General features: G+C 45.0%; 1 protein-coding gene across 1 annotated transcript; it reads right to left on the bottom strand.

Annotated features, from left to right (window-relative positions):
* Positions 1 to 9,994: 9,994 nt before the first annotated feature.
* On the bottom strand, positions 9,995 to 10,405 carry LOC144670334 (histone H3). The gene has a single exon (XM_078532811.1). The coding sequence runs from the start codon at positions 10,403 to 10,405 to the stop codon at positions 9,995 to 9,997; it is 411 nt and encodes a 136-aa protein (XP_078388937.1).
* Between the last annotated feature and the right edge of the window lie 2,639 nt (positions 10,406 to 13,044).

Raw genomic sequence — 13,044 nt, forward strand, 5'->3', positions numbered from 1 at the left:
GATGTGAGCTTTCTATTAAATCACCGGATGTTGTCCAGTTCCTAATTGCCCTGGAGAAAGTATTGGTGAGCGGCCTTCTTGAATAGAACAGAATGGTTTGCTTGGATATTGTAGATGGAACTTCAGGGATAAGCTGATAACTGAGGTTTGTTCTGAGATCACATATAAACCAGTCTGGGTAAGGATTTGGATGGTTTAAGATGTTAACTCATTTCCAACACCATGCCTGAGATAACTATTGAATATAGATACAGAATTAATCCCAGAGTCACAAGCAACATCAAAGATTGAGAGCAACAGAATAAACTCCACATCCACAAAAAACTGGACACTGTGAAGTACCCAACAAATCCAACACGTTTCCAGGCACTGACACATACAGAATGAAGTCCAAGGCACTCACAGCACCAGACATACACAGAAACAGAATAAATCACACACTCACTGACAGTGCCAGAGATAGACAACTGCAGAATGAATCCCATGTCTCACACAGTGAACTGACTGATAGATACAGAATGAACCTCAAACAGTCCCAGAGATGTAGAGATGGAGAAAGAATCTGAAATTCACACAGTGCCACAAACTTACACACACACAAAACATTCATGAACACACGTTCAGAACTAAGGTTTGATAGAGACAAATGAATCCCACAAACGTGCACAGCATCAGGAATTGAGAGTTACAGAATGTATCTAACACTCGGACAGAGTCCAGGAGCCTGACAGAGACAAAATCAATCTTATTCTCACATACAGTATCACCACCCAGTAGAATTAATCCCACTCTCACAAACATACTACCGATTTACAGAATGAATCCCACTCTCACGTACAGTACCACAGACTGACAGAATTAACCCCACATTGACATGTGGTATCAAAGACTGACAGAATGAATCTTGCTTTCACATACAGTACCACCGCTGGACAGAATTAATCCCACTTTCACATGCCATACCACAGATAAGCAGAACTAATCCCACTCATACATACAGTACCAAACAGAGTGCAGCTGATCAAGCTGGCTAAAGGCTTGAGTTTGGTGGGGGGAAGGTGGGGGGGTGGGGGGGGGGAGATGTAAGTGTTAATTTCGTTCTTAAATTTTACTCTTAAAATCTAATCTAGTCTGTAATTATCAGTAACTGGAAAGTACTGTGTAAACAGGCTAAATTCTTTCTTTCAGTTTAGACAGGGCAAGCTCACTCTCAGTTGTCGGAGCTGAGTAGTTAATTAGCTAACTGGTTCAATCTGGTAAACGTTAACTGTGTTCCTCTCTGCAGATGCTATCAGACCTGCTGAGTTTTTCCAGGTATTTTTGTTTTTGTTTTCAATCTGGTTACTGTTGCCCCAGTTCAGTTTACTATAAATTCAGGGTTCTTTAGTGCAGCAAAGGTAGACCGAGTGCAGCTGAGCTAACTGAGTGAAGACTTGGAGTTTGGTGAGAGGGGAGCTCGGTGAAGGGTGGGGGAGGAAAGCAGGTAATTGTTCCCTTCTTCTATCCTTCTCACCCCATAGGAATTGGTTCTTGCTCTACTACAGGGAAAGGAGCTAGCTGTTTGATGAATATCCGGTACGTGTGAAAGGTCGATTCTATCCTTAAGGTTGAAAATAGTACACAAACTTGTGGTAAAGTAAATAAAATATATAAGAATGTAATATACATAACTGAATAACATAATTAAGTAATTATTTAAAACACATTAAGGATGGCATGATAGGTGACGTGTCCAAGCTGCAGCAAGTGAAAACTCCTGGATAACATTGCGATCCAGAGGAAATGTCTACAGTAAATGTTCGCGGCTGGAGGAAATTCAGCTCAGATTCATTGAGCTGCAGACTCTGTGACACATCAGCGAGAGGGGAAGTTTCCTTGATGCTTTATACCAGGAGGCAGTCACACATCTTAGAGTAGGTTCTTCTGATATGGTCAGGGACAGGAGGGTGTGACTGCGAATGAGGCAGGTAATGGGACCCAGAGGGCAGGAGTGTGAGCCTCTGCAATGGTCCAATAGGTTTGATGTTCTCCCAGCTTGTTTGGATGAGGGCAGTGGCTGCAGGGTAGATGAGAAAACTGACCATGGCACCGTGGTACAGGAAGCCATTCAAGTTGGGGGAACATTAAAAGGAATGTAGTGGCAGTATGGGGCAGTATATTGAATGGGAATGGCACTGTTCTCTGTAGCAAAGAGCGAGAATCCAGACAGCTCTTTTGCCTGCCTGGTGCCAGGGTTTGGGACATCTGTTCAGGGCTGGAAAGCAACTTGCAGTGGGAGGCAGAGGATCCAGTGATCATGGTCCATGTAGGGATCAACAACATGGGCAGGATGAGGAAGGAGGCTCTGCATAGTCAGTATGAGGAGCTAGGCACAAAATTAAGCAGCAGAACCTCAAAGGATTATTACCTGGGCCATGTTCAAACTGGCATAGGACAAATAAGATTAGAGAAATGAATGCAAGGCTCAAGGACTGGTGTGGGAGAAGTGGGTTCCAGTTTATGGGCCACTGGCACCAGTTTTGGGTGTTCTTTCAGATTTTTCTGTACCGTTGGGATGGTCTACACCTGAACTGTGCTGGGGCTGGTGTCCTCACAAGCTGCATAACTAGGGAAGTAGAGAGGGTTTTAAACTGAATAGTGGAAAGGATCACATTTTCAAAGAGTAGAGACAAGGCAAGAAAGAAAGGTATTAATTTGGGAAATGATAAACAGACCATGACAGGAAGGGAGAAATAGCATAAATCCAAGAGTAAATCAGCAGATAAGCCTTGTAGCTACAGAATAAAAGGACAAAACTAAAGGCTCTGTATCTAAACACATGTAGCATTTGAAACGTAACAAATTAACTGATAATATAAATAAATAAGAATGATCTGATAGCCATCAGAGAGGCACGGCTACAGGGTGACATAGTTTGGGACCTGAATATTGAAGGGTATGTGATATTTAGGAATGAAGTATGTCAGGAAAAGGTGTAGGGTTGGCTCAGTTAATTAATGATGGTATTAGCACATTAGAGAGGGATGACCTAAATTCAGAAAACCAGGATGATTCAGGTTTGGGTTGAGACGTGAAATGACAAAGGCAAGAAGTCACTTGTGGGCCAGGTGCCTATTTAACTGCACGGAAGAACAGAATATAAAAGAAGAGATCATGGGAGCTTGTCAGATAGGTACAGCAATAATCATGGGGGATTTCAATCTACATATCGACTGGGAAAATCAGATGGACAAACGTACCGTAGATGAGGAGTTCATAGAGTGTTTCTGGGACACTTTCTTAAAACAGCACATTCTGGAGCCAACCAGAGAGCAGGGTATTCGAGACCTGGTATTGAGCAACGAGACAGGATTAAATGAGAGCCTCATAGTGAAGGTACCTCTAGGTAACAGCATTCATAATATGATTGAATTTTACACTCATTTTGGATGGAGAAATGAGTGTATCCATGACGAGTATTTTCAACTTAAATGAGGGCGTGAAAGCAGAGCTAGCTAAAGTGAACCTCACCCTCACATTCCTGTCTGCCCCCGATAGCCTTTCACCCCCTTGCTAATCGACAATCCATGCAGCGCTACCGTTAAAATATTCAAAGACTCTGCATCCACTGCCTTTTGAGGAAGAGAGTTCCAAGACTCACTGCGCTCAGAGAAATAAATTCTCCTCATCAATGTCTTAAATGAGTGACCCCTTATTTTTAAACAATGACCCCCTAGTTCCAGCTTCTCCCACAAGAGGAAACATCATCTCCACATCCATCCTGTTAAGACTCCTCAGGGTCTTAAAGGTTTCAATCTAATCCCCTCTTACTCTTCTAAATTCCAGTCACAAAGATAGGCTAACCCATCCAATCTTTCTTCATAAGACAACCGGCCCATTCCTGGTTTTAGTCTAATAAATATTCCCTGAACTGCATCGAACACATTTAAATCTTTCCTTTAAATAAAGAGACCAATACTGCACACAAGGCTCCAGATGTGGTCTCACCAGTGCCCTGTAAAACTGATGTAGAACCTCCCTCTTTTTGAAATCAATTCCCCTCACAATAAATGCTAACATGCTGTTAGTTCTCCTAATTACCTACTGTACATGCGTTCTAACCTTTTGTGATTTATGCTCCAGCACACCCAAATCCCTCTGAATCGCAGAACTCTGCAATATCTCACCATTTAGATAAGGAGCTTCGTTTTTATTCTTCCTGCCAAAATGAACAATTACACTTTTCCCCACATTATACTCCATTTGCCAGAGCTTTGCCCACTCAAACTTTCTATGTCCCTTTGTAGCCTCTTTAAGTCATCTTCACAATTTACTTTCTAACTATCATTGTGCCATCATTAAATTTAGTAACCATTCCTTCAGTACCTTCATCGAGTCATTTATATACATTGTAAAAAGTTGAGGGCCCAGCAATGATTTGATGGCTGGCATGGGCACAATGGGCTGAAGAGCCTGTTTCTGTGCTAGTTAACTCTATGACACTGATCCCTCTGGTACACTACTCACCATATCCTGCCAACCAAAAAAAGACCCATTTATGTCAACTCTCTGCTTCCTATTAGCTCACCAATCTTCCATCCATGCCAATATGTTAGCCCCGACACTGTGAGCTTTTTATTTTCCACAATTACCTTTGATGTGGAGCTTTATCAAATGCCTTCTGGAAATCTAAGTACAGTGCATCCACCGGTTCCCCTTTATCCACAGCACATGTGACTCCATCAAAGAACTCCAATAAATTGGTTAAATATGATTTTCCTTTCACAAAGCCATGTTGACTCTGCCAGATTGCCTTGAATTTTTCTAAGTGCCCTGCTATCTTTAATAATAGCTTGTAACATTTTCCCTATGACAGATGTTCGGCTAACTGGCCTTTAGCTTTCTAATTTCTGTCTCCCTCCCTTTTTGAATGAAAGAGTTACGTTCGCTATTTTCCAATCTAATTGAACCTTCCCCATATCTGGGGAATTTTGAAAATTAAAACAAATGCACCAACAATCCCACTGGCCACTTCTTTCAAGAATTTGGGGTGAAATCCATCCAGACCTGGGGATTTCACAGCCCGACGCCCCAACAATTTCCTGAATACCACTTCCCTGGTGATTGTAATTTTCCACGAGTTCCTCCCTCCCTTCCATTTCCTGATTTACAGCTTTTTCCAGGGTATTACTTGTGTCGTCTATGGTGAAGACTGAAGCACGATACCTGTTTAGTTCATCCGCCATCTCCCTATTTTGCATTTTCAATTCCCGAAATGCTCATTCGATAGGACTAACTCATTTCTTATTTAAACATCTACATAGCCTACCTTTGGAATTGTTGGTTCTGATTGGAATGCATGTATTTTGTGTATTCTGAAATATCCCTTTAAATATCTGTCACTGCCTATCCCTCGGCCATGATCTTATTAAATGGCTGAACAGGCTCGAGCTGCTGAGGGGCCTACTCCTGCTCCTGGTCCGTATGTTCATATCTATTTTAGTACCACCGAATGACTGAATTAATCCCACTCTCACATAAAGCACCACCGAATGACTGAATTAATCCCACTCTCACACACAGTATCACTGACAGAATTAGTCCCACAGTCACATACTGTATCACTGACTGAAGTAAGCTCACATTCAGCACTGAAGACAAACAGATGCAGAATATGTTCAAAAGACTACCAGATATTGACAATGATTCACATTCCCATTCAATACCAGAAACTGACAGATACAGACTGAATTACGCACTCACAATGCGGATCAGATTTCGGCATGTCCAGCATGAATCTCACATTCAAACACAGTCCCAGGCTCTGAGAGTGAATGAGAAGTGCACTCTTGGATAGTAGCACAGGCTGAAAGATATACAATCAATGCTACACTGATCTACAGTGTCAGAGACTGAGAAACAGGGTGTGAATCTCATTTGCAGTTCAATAAACTGACAGGTACAGAATAAATCCTGCACTCACATATTTAAGCCGCAGGTGACAGACACGGAGTTCATCCAAAATAGCATATATTCCCAAATTGAGAATGGATCCCCCGCTCACTCACATTCATCCTGAACTGACAGACGCACAATGAGACTTAAACACTCGCAAAGACAGGTACAGAATAAATTCTACACTCACACGGGTACCACAGCCTCACCCCCTACCACTCACACACACAAACTCACACAATATCCCAGTGAGTAAGTCGCACACGTTACAAGAGTTCCAGGAGGAATCCCGCATTTCCGTGCAGTCCCCCTGTGGGGAAGGGCCCCTCACACGAACAACCAGACGACAATTCCCGGTGTATCTTCGCAAACTGGGACTGGAGAGAATCCTGATAAAATTTATTTCCTGATTATAGTAAAAGGGCTAATGATTGGTGAAGAAGTCGAAATTTGATTGGTGTCTTTAAACATGCAATCAGAGAAAAGTACAAAATAAGTGGCTGTTGTATTCTTTTAACTGTCCAATCACAATCATTGTTTCCCCATTCCTCATTAGCATAGGTCTGTCAGACTGTCTATTTAATCGGCGCTCGGAAGGAGTTTATTTTATTCTGTGTCTGAAAGTGACGATGGTTGATGAGAAGAAACCAGTTCATCCCGAGCAGTTCTGTGACACAGGACTCTGTGCTCTACGGGCTGTTCCCAGGGACACACACCGAGACAAACATCAACTGCAGCTGGAGGATCATCAACTCGGTGAAAGACGCGCTTTGGTCTGCCCGAAACTTGTTGGTCTTCCAGCACAAAGATTTGTCCCCGACCGATTGTTGCGGACTGGCACAATCCAAAGTCCAGGACTACGTGCTGAGGGACGCACTAAAGCTTGGGGCAGCTGCCGCAAAGGCGCAATGGGGAAGGGTCGCTGTCTAAGACCTTTCTACCACAGCGCACCGAGAGACTGGGAACTGTTTAGAGCCCCTCGGGCTGTACAGATCAAAATGAAAGGCTGTAAATGACTGTAATATTGTTTGTACTGATGCACCTGGTGATACATTTTGTAAAAGTTTAACCTGGATTGTACCCTTGTAATGTTGTTTTTGAAATGGTTTTGAATGTGATTGAAGATTTTTATGAATAAAGTATATTTTTACAATAAAAAAAAAAAAAAAAAAGAAACCAGTTCCCAAAAAGGGAGGCAAGAAAGCCTTAAAGAAACCGGTTGCAAAGGGCGGTAAGAAGCGGCGAAAGTCGAGGAAGGAGAGTTATGCCATCTACATCTACAAAGTGATGAAGCAGGTTCACCCCGACACCGGCATCTCCGCCAAGGCCATGAGCATCATGAACTCGTTCGTGAGCGATATTTTCGAGCGCATCGCGGGTGAGGCTTCCCGCCTGGCCCATTACAATAAGCGCAGCACCATCAGCTCCCGGGAGATCCAGACCGCCGTGCGCCTGCTGCTGCCCGGGGAACTGGCCAAGCACGCCGTGTCGGAAGGGACAAAGGCGGTGACCAAGTACACCAGCTCCAAGTAAAGCCCCCGAACTGACTCAAAAACACATTCAAAACACAACGGCTCTTTTAAGAGCCACCCACAATCTCTCTCAAAAAGCTATATGATTTCATTACTTCTAATTTATGATTTTACTATGAAGCATTTCGAATTGTGAAATTGTTATTTTGATCACGTTTCAATCACATTCTCGGTAATGTAGATTTAACACTCGTTCAATTATTGGATCTCGTTAATGATGCCCCATAAATTAATGACTTGCCGCTCACGCTCTGCGCTTTGTTTTAAGACGCGTCATATTCGACACCTTTCCCTGGTTTTGGAGAGAGCGCGAATAGAGCGCAAATACTTCACGTTCCAATTCGGTTCAAGTTTGGCCTCAATAATCGATCAGTTCATTTCCTATAAGCACCGGTTGTGTAGCAACCTTCAGTCTCGACGCTGGCAAATTTACTCCAAGTATGTTCAATTTTGGCTGTCACAAATATCTACAATATACCGTCTATCAGCAGAACGATGTAAGTGGCACTTTCAGCCGGCTGCTATGAAGGTTTCATGACGGATCGAGATTACCTCGAATTGATGCCGGATTCTTAAAGCGGATCTGAAATTAAAAATGGATAAAATGTGTAATAGTCCCATCAGAGAAGGACATTTGTAAAACTTTGACGTCAGACCGTGTTCACTATTAACTGGTTTTCTATATGAAATGTATTTCTTGTTTTATAAATATATCGGCGGTAATTTCGACGTCGAATAAAAAAATAGATTCCGTAAAATTGCGCCGTTATTTTCGACTTGTTTTCAGATGCACCTAAACCCAGACAGAAAATCAGAAACTGAAATATACAAAAAACTGCAATCTGGGGAAAGAGAGAGAGAGATGAAGAGAATGTAACATTCGAATACTAAATACTGAATAACTATTTCCAATTAGTCCTCGAAACGTCAACTTTCTTCCTCTCCGCAGATGAGCTTTTCCAGGTATTTTTGTTTTAGTTTCAGATTTCCAGCATCAGCAGTATTTTGCTTTTATCCAATTAGTACTATGTTCGATCCGTTCTTTTTTGGCTTTTTTTTACAAATTTGGCGGGCTTTTAAAATTTGAAAAAAAAGATCGGTTGGAATCTCAAAATTTGGCACCGGATTTTGCGCACTCACTCCGTGTAATCTCCGGATTGGTGAGTTCAGTAGATATCTGATTGGTGATATGAACAACATTATGTGACGCAAGACAAAGTGACCAATCAGCAATGCCCGCAGCACCATTCCTCCGGAAGCTATAAGAGAAGCGAATGCGAGTCCATTTCCTCATTCTCTGTAAAAGTGTTAGTGAGATTGTGAAATGTCTGGAAGAGGAAAGACCGGCGGTAAAGCTCGCTCCAAGGCCAGATCTCGCTCCTCCCGGGCTGGACTGCAGTTCCCGGTGGGCCGTGTTCACAGGCTCCTGAGAAAGGGCAACTATGCTGAGCGTGTGGGTGCCGGAGCCCCGGTCTATCTGGCTGCTGTGCTGGAGTATCTGACGGCTGAAATCCTCGAGCTGGCCGGTAACGCGGCCCGGGACAACAAGAAGACCCGCATCATCCCCAGACACCTGCAGCTGGCCGTCCGCAATGACGAGGAGCTCAACAAGCTGCTGGGAGGGGTGACCATCGCTCAGGGCGGGGTGCTGCCTAATATCCAGGCTGTGCTGCTGCCCAAGAAAACCAGCGCCTCTGCGGCCTCGAAGACCAAATGAAGCGGCCATTCTTTAATCTAATAACCCAAAGGCTCTTTTCAGAGCCACTCACAGAGTCTGTGAAAAGGTGAACTATTGACTACTGCTACGTGCCGAATTTCAGTAATGGTGAAGCGTTTCTAATGATCCGCAAGGACAACCAACTCGCATTAAAAGAGAAATTACATTTCCACCCGAGTGGTTCAGGACTGGAATGCACTCTATGGAAGTAGTGGAGGCAGGTTCAATAGAGGCAGTCAAGAGGGTATTAGCTGATAATTTGAATAGAAACAAAGTGGAGGGATGGGGCGGGGGGAAAGCATTCGGTCATAACACTCATTTGGAGAGCAGATGCAGGCACCGATGGGCCGAATGGCCTCCCGTGCTGTACAAATTCTTTGATTCTATGATAAATCTGCACCGGAGGATACACGTTTGTTGCTCAGGGCGTTGCCTTTATTGACATCATGAGCACTGACTTGTTACCCGCAGCTCACCCTTTGCCCGGGGTTGATGTCTGCTCGCAGTATTTAATACATTATCAGCGCCGCCATTTATTGGAAGTATTCTAGAGCACTAAGGTGACCGCAGTCCCAATTTTCTGCTGAAATTAAGACACCATTTGCGCTACAATTTACAACTGCATCGTCTGTGATCATCAATCCCACAAGAGGTTTGTAGACAAGAAAAAATAAACTGATGGAAGGAGGTAAATGGTATCTTCGCGATGTGTAAGTGTTGCAGTGGTCAACAGGAGATCGCAGCTCTTTGATTTGTCGATTTAGTGGCTCTTAAAAGAGCCGTTGTATGTACTTGGTGCTGAAGCCGGGTTTTAAGCGCGTTCCCCGCGGATGCGGCGGGCCAGCTGGATGTCTTTGGGCATGATGGTGACTCGCTTGGCGTGGATAGCGCACAAGTTGGTGTCCTCAAAGAGCCCCACCAGGTAAGCCTCGCTGGCCTCCTGCAGGGCCATGACGGCCGAGCTCTGGAAGCGCAGGTCTGTCTTGAAGTCCTGAGCGATCTCTCGCACCAGGCGCTGGAAGGGCAGTTTGCGGATGAGCAGCTCGGTGGATTTCTGGTAGCGGCGGATCTCCCTCAGAGCCACAGTGCCGGGTCTGTAGCGATGAGGCTTCTTCACTCCGCCCGTAGCTGGAGCGCTCTTCCGGGCCGCTTTGGTAGCCAGCTGTTTGCGGGGAGCTTTCCCTCCGGTCGATTTGCGCGCTGTCTGCTTAGTCCTGGCCATTTTCTGAACAGATTCACCACAATCTGAGATGTGAGAACTATTAAGACAAACTGCTCTGCAACCCGCCTTTTTAAACTCTGTGAGGAACCGCCCCAAACAGTAATTGGCTGCAGCCTTACGCCCAGGCAGTTTTATCCAAAATCTAAGCAATGAACTAATCCCTGGCAACTCAGAGGTCTCCATTGGTCGAGTTGTTTTTAATCGCTCATTTCAAAAATTCCGCCTTTATTTCCAGCCGTTTACCGCCTCGACATCAGAAGACTTTGTTCCTCCATTTTTTTTAATTAAAAATTTTCACTGCAAATCATTATTTCCTAACCCGAATGAAATTCCTGTTCATTTAACGTATTCCGACAATTTTTAAACCCGGCATCATCCTGGTGAACCTGTACATTTTTGGACAGAAACACCAGTCTGTTGTTTGAACTGTGTAAAGTCAGTGCTTGTTTTGCAGGCAAGAATGGAAGGACTGTCCATTGCTCCCAACAGCACAAACAACACTTAAAATCGCCGCTCGCTTATAGGTCTGGAGTGGGTAATAAAATGGAACCGGTGCTGGGGGCTTCAGACCCCTTTCCATTGCCCTCATTCTGGGCTGTTCATGACGATAAAGAGCGGGGAAAGGGACTGGCTCGATTCTCCCGCTGTTCCCGGCCTGACAGATCCCGGTTCCTGAAAGGAAATTGACAAATTCAGACTGTTCCTAAAATAGCGCCAAGATTTTGTGACAAGGAGTGCAATATAACAGATCACAAAGTGAGATTAAAAATTGTTGCCTGAAAATTAAGGTTATGTTGTATTTTACAACATTGGAATTGGCGGGCTTTTCGAATTCAGGTCAGTGCTCTTAATGTGACGTTTTGGGTGGCTCTTAAAAGAGCCTTTGTTCTGTGTTTGGTAGAAAGGGTCGAGTTGTTCAGCCGCCGAATCCATAGAGAGTGCGGCCCTGGCGTTTCAGAGCGTACACCACATCCATGGCAGTGACCGTCTTGCGCTTGGCGTGTTCAGTGTAGGTGACCGCATCCCTGATCACATTCTCCAGGAAAACCTTCAGCACCCCGCGAGTCTCCTCATAGATCAAACCCGAGATCCGCTTGACACCGCCACGGCGAGCCAGGCGGCGGATTGCTGGTTTGGTAATGCCCTGGATATTATCACGAAGCACTTTGCGGTGCCGCTTTGCTCCACCTTTACCCAGTCCTTTGCCTCCTTTCCCTCTGCCAGACATGATGATTCTTCACTCAAATCACTGCAGAATATGAGACACGAGCTGCTTCACGTTCCTCTTTTAAAGAGCCCGCCCGGACCTGACTGAAAAACGCGGTTTGAGAGCAGGGAGGGGAGGAGACAGAGTGAAGATTAAACAGAGCGGGAGGGGGGAGAGAGCCGGAGTGACAGACAGAGAGACAACAGCCCCTGATCTTTCAGCCACTCCTCCAGTTTCTGCAAAAGCCAATTTCAACCCGTTTATTACCAATGGAACCGAGACACAAACCCGGACAGACCCGGGCTTCACAGTCAGGAGTTTCAACAAACCCAGGGCTTTGAAATATGCTCTCGTTATAATTAACACTCAGTAATATTCCGACCTAAACACAGTCTATTCTAAAACAGGAATCATCCTCAGTAACATCACCATCCTCATACACACACGGTTCCAGCATTTTACAAGCTGTCTGGGGGAATCTCCTGTGTTAAAATTGATGCTGTAAAGCGGCCTTTACCCACCAGTGTACCCCCGCCACACGTCCACTCGCACCCAACGCCCCTTGCCCCCCGCGCCGACACAGGTTCGGAGATTTTGTTCTCTCTGTGATGAGAGTGAAATGGGGAAAATTCCCATTGATTTTAGCGTTTAATTGTCGAAGAAGGTATGTGCATGCGCTGTTTAAACACGTCCCCGGTGTCGTCACAATGAGGATAACAGCGCATGCGCAAACCCTCCCCCAACAATGGCCGAGAGCGTCATTCACTCAGTGAGCGGAATAGGGTTTAATTCAGCAGCGATCGGAGACATCACCGCCCCAGAGGGAAGTGAACAAACAGCATCTGCTTAAAGCAGCGCATCGGTTTGGAGCCGCGTCCGCAGATATGCTCAGAGATTGGCATTGAGTGTCCGGGCAGCTGAGGCGGAGGCGGCGGCTGTTTTTAATGGGCTCCCTGGAACACGAGCTGCTCCCGGAACATGGAGTGAGCGGGGGGAAGGGAGAGGCCATTCTCGAGCAGTGTCTGGACAGAGTGAGAAGAACTCGCCATTGAAGATCATTGCTGCTTTCTCTCCCCAAACCCGAGTGAAGCTTCCTGGCTTAGTTCCGGCTCCCACTGTCCCTTGTTATTGGACAGAGAATGGCGGGGAAAATAGCCGCACAGTAACAATGTTTCCAGTTACACAAAGAAGATCAATTTCAGGCACTAGGTGAGAAGTGTGAAAGAGACATTTTAAACAGTACCTGCTTGTTTCCGGGTGTACAGTTAGTTGAAAGGGAACAGCAAAGAGAAATCCGACCCTTGCGAAAGTCACTCCTCCATCGGATAGTCCAATTCAAGGAGCAGTGCACAGGACAGGTTGTTTCTAAATGTCATAAAATTATTGTAAAACCGCTCAAAATAGCAGATGAACAGAAACAGATTGCTCCAGT

This window comes from Cetorhinus maximus, chromosome 31 (assembly GCF_964194155.1).
Source record: "Cetorhinus maximus chromosome 31, sCetMax3.hap1.1, whole genome shotgun sequence".
Taxonomy (NCBI): domain Eukaryota; kingdom Metazoa; phylum Chordata; class Chondrichthyes; order Lamniformes; family Cetorhinidae; genus Cetorhinus; species Cetorhinus maximus.